Below are 9,468 nucleotides of genomic sequence, written 5' to 3' on the forward strand. Positions count from 1 at the left end.
CAACATCATCCGCATATTTGCATAGATCTTGTATTAATACAGCCGTTTATATCCAGTTTTCTAACAACAGCTTCTAAAGTTAGATTAATATATATATATATATATATATATATATATATATATATATATATATATATATATATATATATATATATATATTTTAAATAAAATAAAATTTTAAAATATATATATTTTATATTATTCTATCATAATTTACCTTCAGATTCTGAAGTTGATGATTCGTCTTCTGAAAGCATATATTTTGAGGATGAATCAGAAAAGTCCACAATTTCATTGAGATCCATTGGTTTCAAGTTATAACAACTACAAATACATAATATACACTACTACTACGGTTTTGGACTTGATTCGCTTTTTTCGCAGAAATTTTATAAAACTTTGTCAGCTGCCATCTGTTAGGAAATAGCAATATCAGGGACTTGGTTCACTGTGGTCCCGAAAAGATACACTATTAGCAAATATTAATACGCATCAAGCGGACTTTTCGTAAATTTTGGACTTGATCCACTTTGGCTCTGAACGCCTCATATATGCATTGTCAGGTCCAGGAGCTAAGAGATATTGCTTTTTCCACTTAATCTGATGTGATTGGTAAGTGGTTATTACATATGCAGGACGGAGGTTGTTCGGACCTATTGTCATCAAAGAGTTCTTGTATGTATTTGGTCCATATGCAAATTTCTAGATTTTTATTTGTGATGCCATGATAGTGTTCTTGAAAATTAAATGAGAAATAAAAAAAATTAAAAACGATATTTTTATTGAAAATATACATATTAAAAACTAGATAATTGTACCTATTTCCTCCTTTTAGTCCCCTTCTTACTTTTATTTAAACCCTTTTTATTATTACCTTTATTTAAACCCTGTTTATTATTAATCTTAAAACTAAGCCCAACACCTTTTGGTCTATCTTTACTAAACTTCTTCGGTTTGTATAGATTCTTGGTTCTCGATTTTTCCTTGGAACTCTGATTTATAATGTTCTTAACTAAATCCACAGCTTTCTCGTGCTCGTTATCCTCTTTAAAACCTGGAAGAGCTTTAGAAAACAAAGGATATTTTTCGTAAAAACCTTTAGGAAATATTGGTGTATTAAGAAGCGAGGCGAGATGTTTCTTCTTCATTTCGAGAAGTTTCTTTTGGCCTTGTACTTCTTCGGAGTCATATTTTCGTGAACTAGAAAAAATTAGCTAAGGAAAATCTTACTCAAATCAGGAATGTAGTTTTTTTTTGGAAATAATACATATATAATGCACAAATGTAGGCAACACGTTTTACTTATATATTTATAGTGTTCGTTTGTACTTTAAAAAATACAGCCGATGTGAGTTCAGTTATATGGAATTAAATAAATAAATAAACTATAATTTCTTTTGCGTGATAATTAAAATAGAATTTGTGTGAGGACTAGAAAGCAAAAATGGATTTTGCCTTAACTGCAATAAACCAAATGTCGGAACCTAATTAATTAGTGTTTCAGCTCCAAACCAGTGACGTACACCCCTCAATATTAAATGTACAATGATCGACAATTAAAAGATAATTTTCAACTTTCGTACCCTCTAACCACAACATATTTTTAACAATGAGATAAGCCCAATATTTTAACAAAACTTCTTTCAAAAACAAAATTAGATTAATATGATTTAAACAGAAACAATAAGTGATATGACACTTGGACTACTAAAACAAATGGACATAACGCTAAATATTCTCACTATTGTTTATTAAAATACCCAAATGGAACGTCTATAGGAGCAGCACATATAGGAACTGCAATTATTGAAGACATAACTGCATGAAGGATATATGTAACATAAGCAACTTTTCAAGTAAAATGAATTCAAAGTTTTTTAATTAGAACTTTTTTATTAATAAGCCTAGAGTGATACAATTTTGATGAAACTTAGACCTTAAAGTACACTTTTTAATAATGATAATTTAACAATAATAATTCACAACTAAAGAAAAATATTTAATTATAAATGTACATGAATCTTTTATTCCCTCAGTAACTTAGGCAAACATTTTTAATTCAAAATGCAGGATACAAGAAACAATGAACGATGTAAAACCAAATGTTATTCCTAATTCGTTCTTCTTTTTTTTATTTTTTTATTTATTTCATTTTCGATTTCTTTGCCTTCTTTATTTTCCCTTAGACGAGTAAATGTCTATAAGTTTCCTCTATAAAACCAAGTTGTTGTTTTAAATTATTAATTTTTTCAACGGACAGAGTGTTCGTTTTGTTTGGTATAACTTCTAATACAAAACTTCCCCTGAATTCGCCCTTACATTTTTTATTATATCCACTTTTAAGCACGGCGTGTTTGGGTCTAAGGCTAAGGATTTTTTGTAGTAATATTCACCGTAGCTATCCACACGTATCCATTTGATATCATCTCTAAATTTTATTTTATCTCCACAGCAATTCTTTTTTCTATTGTAATAAGTGTAATTTATTTTCTATGTCTGCTATATTTTTAAAATGGTCGGTAATATTTATGATAACAGAACCTTTTTTACTTGATTCTCTTATAACATTTCTATATTGATCTGTGGCATATATGGCCTCAACTTTTCGTAACTTCTTTTCAATTATTCCAAAATCTCTATCAGAATCTAAAAAGGAATGCCCTACTTCTGTAAATTTATGGTCTATTATCTTCACGTATCCGTTTAAAATTAAGTACTGATATGGGCGTATTAGGTTAAAATTTTTGTTCTGCCCTACACACAAGTCAGACCATATAAGAAGATGGTTTATTTCTTTCTTTCTGCTTGTTAAAAGTTGAACAAATGTTTGCAAGCTGCTGTCAACTTCAAGACTGCCCTTCGTTGCTACATCTTCGGTCCAATTAAAAAAGTAGGCTTTATCACCCTCTGACGTTATTGTGTGGATTCCAAAATAATAGAACCACATCTGCCTCAAATAAAATTCCTTATAGGTAGGAAGGCGTCGTAAAGGCATGGTCTGTTGTAGGTCCATGGTTAAATAGCACATTTCTTTATTATTATGTGCCCGTTCTCTATCGACTTTTTGTTGCGCAAAAGCAAATTTAAATTTTTCTTTGTGGATCTCATCCCCTAAATTCGCATCGCACGTACTGCATGTATCACTTTTGGGCTGGCCAAAAGACAAATTAAATTCTGATGAGAAAATGTGCGAATAAAAACTTTTTGAAACCAAAAACCGTTTGTCCATCTTAGTTTCTTGAACATATTCTTGATACAATTCATGCAGTTTTGCTGTATTTAACAATGGAGACAAATACATTTTATTGGTATTTTTGTTTCGCGAATAGTGTGACTGTTCTGTAGGAAAAGAAAGAATGCGTCCTTTTACAGCATGAACCACATTTTATTCTATTTTATTTGGTCTAGAATTATGATGCCCCCTTTTATCTGGTGAAGGAGCTGTAGTCCCTGATTTTAATTGATTCTGAATGAGTTGCACCTTTTTATTTTATATTTGGCAAAGGGAGATAAAGGCAGTCTTATAGACAGTTTGGATACGTGTCTGACACGTTATTGAGTGACACTTAGTGAGTTATTTAGTTTATATTCACGTATTTGAAAAGTAATGAGTTTTTTGCATTTTGATCTAATGCGTAAAACTTACGAAATATTGTTTCCCTATCAAACTTGTTAAATTGCTCATCACATTTCTTTTTGCATAAAGATCCTAATTCGGGACTTTGCTTGGTATCTCTTTTGTACTTTTTAATGATGTGTATGTCTCACCTCTCTGTCTCGCTAAGGCAGTCTTATTCTTCTTCCATGTTTCAGTACGGCATTTCCTTATTCTTGATTTTTTTCTGGCAAATTGAATACCTTTCTCTTAACATTATTTATCTTAGATATTAAAAGACTTTCCTTCCAGTCCAATAGATTTTCAGTATTTTCATGTTGATTTATAAGTAAAACTGAATCTTCTGCTGTAACAAGTGGTACTGCTACGGGATGACTTTCATCCTCACAATGAGAATCTTCAAAATTTTCGCTCGAATCAGTACTATCTAGATTGTAGTCGTCTGAAGTATATTCTGGAGAAATTACTTCATCTTCAGAAATAGAATCTACAATTTAAAAGTTTTTTTAAACATATGGGGTAGGTAGGTTACTTTATTATTTTTATCTGCAGACCCAAAACCTTTAAAAAATTTAATTTCAGAATGAATATTTACGGTTAAATGTATCTTGCAACTCTGGTGAAGATATCTGCTTTTCATGCAGGAGGATATTCTCGATTATTGGTGGAGTTTTATCTTGTTCAGGTAAAGTTTCTGCAATATCTATGACAATAAAGTTATACTTAATCTCTTTTTATCTGATCAATTTGTTCTACAATGTTTAAATAATAAAAACATTGCCCGAAACAAATTTTATGCAGGTATTTTGTTACCGTTTCGGTAAACTCTTAACCTCAAATTATTATTAAGAAGCATATTTTAGTAAAAAACAAGATTGATTATCAATTCAACATACCTTCTTATTGTTTTTGTCCTAGATTAAGTAAAAGTCTACTTCTTGCTGACATTTTCGCAACTTATTTCACTATTTTCACTATAAAAGTACACACTACGATTTTAGATGTAAAGAACAACATAACCTAACTTTCGGGATCTATGTAACATGATATGACAACAGCAATCCGTTTGGTCAGGCATAAAAGATCTATGTACAGTATTGAGCACATGGATCTTTTATGCACTTTTGTAATAAAATATTGCTTGATACATAGATCCTTTATCCCCCAATTAAATCGTTGCTAAACATTTTTAAACCAAATAAATTTTATGAAGCAAATTTAGGGGTTAAAACAGACCTACTGAGCCTAAAAACTGATTTTTTTTTAAAATGTTACATAGATCCTTTATGCACTTGTGTCTTCAATTAGATCATTAATAAAACACCACCAGCTAAATAAATGTAGAAAAGACTATCTCCAAGCAATCATTCCAATCATACCTCCCTGGCAATAATCTTGATATTGTCAACGAGATCCAATTATTCGCAGCTAAACAAGTTCATCAGAAAATATATACCTGAACCCGAAATAGTCCACCAGATATGACCTCATTACTGTCAACATTTTTAAAGAAGAAAATATTTGAAAACCTGAAGAACAGAAAAGGAACAGTACAGACGGGATACCAAACGAATTACTGAAATGTTGTGGAGCAGCAATAACTAATTCTACTATTCAAAAAAGGAGATAAAAAAACAGCCAGAAAACTACAGAGGTATAAACTTGTTCAATATTACGCTAAAATTTACAACTAAAATTTTACAAGTGTATAAATCAGAGGATAAGCTTAGCAGATGAACAACAGGGTTTACGTAGTGGAAGATCATGTAAAGATGGAATATTCGTTATAAAGCAAATTACTGAGAACTCACTAGAGTATAATAGACCAGGATTTCTGTGTCTGATTGACCTAAAGAAAGCGTTTGACAGAGTAGACTCAAAGATGTAATCCATCTTCTGTATAATAGAGAAGTTCCCCAAGATATAAAAACTATCGAAAACATTGATCAAAGTCGCGACATATTTTTAATGAAACATTTAGCTTTAGCATTAGCTCTAATTTAATTTTTTTTATTATTAATTGAAAGAGTAAAGGATACTTGTTTAAACATTAATTAAACTAATCAATATGCTTTTAAAAATATTTACAATGATTTGAATAAGGAATTAAAAAAGCAGAATAGTTATTTTAAAGTAAACTAATCAAAAACATTAATCGCATCAATTCGTTTGATTGAAGCGAACTCTTTTGCGGTAATTAACAAGATACAAATATTTAGAAAATAAGATAATGTTCTTAGTAGATACACAAAAAGTAAATTATGTAGGGTGATTCATTTCCAATTATTCATTAAATAATATAGCCGAAAAAAAATGGCAGATCAAATATAGGCCAAAATACTAAAATTAATTTATATGGATAATCCTAAAACGTTAACATGCACAAAATACACTTCTCCAAGAAATTAACGCACCACTTCAATAAATCAATTTTATTTGTAAACAGGCAAAGAATAAAAAATAAAACTTCACCAGATTTATTCTACATTTTATTAGTAATTACAACAATTTGTCTAATCATCAGAAAATGTTGAAGTACAGGAGAAAAAAAATAAAACGGAAAATTCTAAAAAAATAATGATAAGAAAAGTAAACTAAAATATGAAAAAAGTCTTAATAACGAGTGTTTCCACCTCTACTACGTATAACAGCCTCACATCGTTGGTCCATACTTAAAATTAATTGCCGTATTTCATTTTGGTCTAGTTCTCTATAAATCTGGATCAGCCTCTCTCCCACTACCTGTAAGTTGTTTGGTTGGATTTGTGTCGCTCTTAATCGCCCACCAAGGATATGCCAGAGATTTTCAATCAAATTTGAATCCGGACTATGTGCTGGATACTCCATAGTGTTAATTTCTACCTCTTCTAGATAATTTCTGACGATCTGTGCAGCGTGAGGTCTGGCATTATCTTGCATTAGTAGGAAATTTTCACCGATATAAGGAGCGAATGGTACTACATGTTGCTCCAGGATCTCCAATATGTACCTTTCAGCTGTAACAGTTCCGTTTTGTATGACCACTAAGTCCGTACGTGCGGTCAAAGAAATACCACCCCACACCATAACGTTCCTCCACCAAAAAATGTGGTGTGTGAGAAGTTACATTGAGCGTCTCGTTCGTTGGGTCATCGCAACACACGAACACGTCTGTCGTTATTGTACAAACAAAATCGGGATTCATTAGTAAATAGCACTCGTTCCCAGTCAGCCTCTAACCAATTAACGTGTTCGCTGGCAGAATGTAGTCTCCCCCGTAGATGCTCTGCTGTTAATAGAGGACTTAGGGCGGAAATCCTAGGTGTTAAGTTGTATTCCCTAAGTCGCTGGCGAACAGTTTCAGTACTAATTTGTATAGCATGCACGTCTCGAAGCTGAATTTGTAGACTTCGATGTGTTACAAAACGTTGTCGAAGAGCAGAAATTCTTAAAAATCGATCTTGAATACGGGTAGTTACCCGGTTTCGTCCTTGGCCTGGTCTGCGAGTATGATCCCTATTTCGAGGAATCTTTCTAACAACCGTGAGACGGATATGTGGGACACATTAAACCGATGACCAATTCTTCGGTAACTCCAACCTTCTTCCGACAGTATTACTGCTTGGGCACATTCATCTCGGGTTAAATTACGTCATTGACGCTCCATAATAAACACAATTAACAATAATCAACAATTAAACAGTAGCCGAGTAAAATTCGTGAACACTTGGAAATTAGTATATTTATAGAATTAGTACATTTTTTGCTTCTTTTTGTTTTGTTGCAAAAAAAACTATAGCGATAAAACACAGTCAATAAATATAGAGTGTGAAAATAGCATATACAAGGGGCTTGCAAAATATAACATTACAATGGAAATTTTTATTAACGCTAATAAAATATTTTAATATTTCAAAGTAATGCGTTAATTTCTTGGAGAAGTGTATATATACACCACCGGTATTTACGACCAAGTTCGTTGAAGATGATATTCATTCCATCACTCCTATATATACCTAAGAAAAGTAAAGTTAACAATTGCGCAATTTAAATTAATAATTACTTTAATAAGCAGTTCATTAAGTCTTACTCAGAATCGTAGAATAGTACATCAAATTATGTAAAGAGAATATAAATGAAACATTTGTGGTAATTAAAGTCCGGATCATAAGCATTTTGGGTTTTTACTTATAGTTTAGGATTTTTATTAAAAATGCTGATTTTACAAATAGGGTCGTTTGTCGCCATTCTAACGCAATTGATTTTTGTTTTGCCATAATTCTACTTCTGTCTTTTCTATTCATGGCTATATAAATTCCTTTTTGAATAAGATAAGACTCAATACATTTGAGCATTATCAAACAGAGCCCTACGACTTCGTAGAAGTGTCACCTAAGGTTATATTCATCATCATCATGCAACCTCTTCTGTCCACAGCTGAAATATTCGTTTAATGTCGTCCATCCAGCGTGTTGGTTGTCTTCCTCTACTGAGTTTGTCTTCTCTCGGGCGCCAGTCAATTAGTGTTCTGGTCCATCTTAAGTCTTTTAGTCTCGCTATGTGACCTGCCTAATTCCATTTCAGCTTGGCTATACGTTCGACGATATCAGAGATACCTGTTCTATTCCTTAGGTCTTGGTTCCTTATTTTGTTTGTTTTTGTCACGGCGAGAATCGATCTTTCCATGCGCCTTTGTGCCGCTCGCATTTTTAGTGCTGTTGTTTTTGTGAGAGTGAGAGTTTCTGCTCCGTATGTCATAATAGGAAGAACGCATTGGTCAAATGTCTTCCGTTTGATAGCTATCGGGATGTTGCTCTTAAAGATGTCTCTTAGTGAACCATACGCCGTCCAAGCAAGTGTTATTCGTCGTTGAAATTACTACCACAAACGGAATTATTCCACAGGATGTTTCAAAGTTAGGATAAAAAACCATCTTTCGATTATCATCATCATTATTGGTGCTAGAGTCCTATAAAAGAGCCTCGACCTTCCCAAGTCTATTACGCTAGTCAGTTCTATCCATTGCCAACTGTTGCCAGTTTGCTGCGCCTATTTTTCTACCATCCTCATCTACACCATCACTCCATCTGAGTTTTGGCATACCCCTACTTCTACTTCCCACAGGTTGTGACATAAGGATTCTTCTATGAGGGTTATTCTGCTGTGATCTTGCCAGATGTCCTGCCCATCTTAGTCTTCCTATTATAAGGGATACTACGTCTTTACCACCAAATATATGTTTATATCTGTAATATATCTCGTAGTTGTACCTCCTTCTCCAAACACCATTTTCACAGATGTCACCGAATATTCTTCTCAGGATCCTTCGTTCAAATATAAGTAGGAGGTTTTCATCTTCCTTGCAAATTGTCCATGTCTCCGACCCATATGTCAACACTGGTTGTATAAGGGTTTTGTATATGGTTATTTTTGTTTTTTGGTTTAAGCTTCTGCTTCTCATATGTCTACTCAGTCCAAAATAGCATTTGTTTGCTAGGATCATTCTTCGCTTGATTTCTTCCGTCATGACGTTCTCCTTGGTGATCAGGGAGCCTAAGTATGTGAATTTGTCCACCACTTCAAAGGTAGAGTTATCAACCGTGAATTGGTGGCCGATGTTTCTGGCTCTATTGTTGGGTGTTGATGCCATTATCTTAGTTTTCTCCTCATTTACTTGCAGGCCCATATTTTTTGAGGCGTTTGACAAGGTGGTATACATTTCTTCTAGCTTGCGTGTTGTGTGGGCAACGAGGTCAACATCATCTGCATATACCAAAATTTGGGATGATTTATTAAAAATGTTTCCTCTGTTTTTGGACATTTTTTGTCTATTTGGGCATCCCTGACCGCCTTTTCCAGAGCTATGTTGAAAA

At 32.9% G+C, this 9,468-nt stretch overlaps 1 protein-coding gene across 1 annotated transcript in view; it reads right to left on the bottom strand.

The window, feature by feature from the left end:
- Positions 1–760: 760 nt before the first annotated feature.
- The window catches only part of LOC140444101 (ATP-dependent RNA helicase DDX24), a 36,555-nt gene continuing 27,847 nt past the window's right edge, over positions 761–9,468 (bottom strand). Inside the window, exon 10 of the mRNA XM_072535761.1 lies at positions 761–1,200. Within this exon, the coding sequence (XP_072391862.1) occupies positions 819–1,200 (382 nt within the window). The 3' untranslated portion in view covers positions 761–818. The remainder of the gene's footprint in view (positions 1,201–9,468) is intronic.

Source organism: Diabrotica undecimpunctata, chromosome 6 (genome assembly GCF_040954645.1).
Source record: "Diabrotica undecimpunctata isolate CICGRU chromosome 6, icDiaUnde3, whole genome shotgun sequence".
NCBI lineage: Eukaryota > Metazoa > Arthropoda > Insecta > Coleoptera > Chrysomelidae > Diabrotica > Diabrotica undecimpunctata.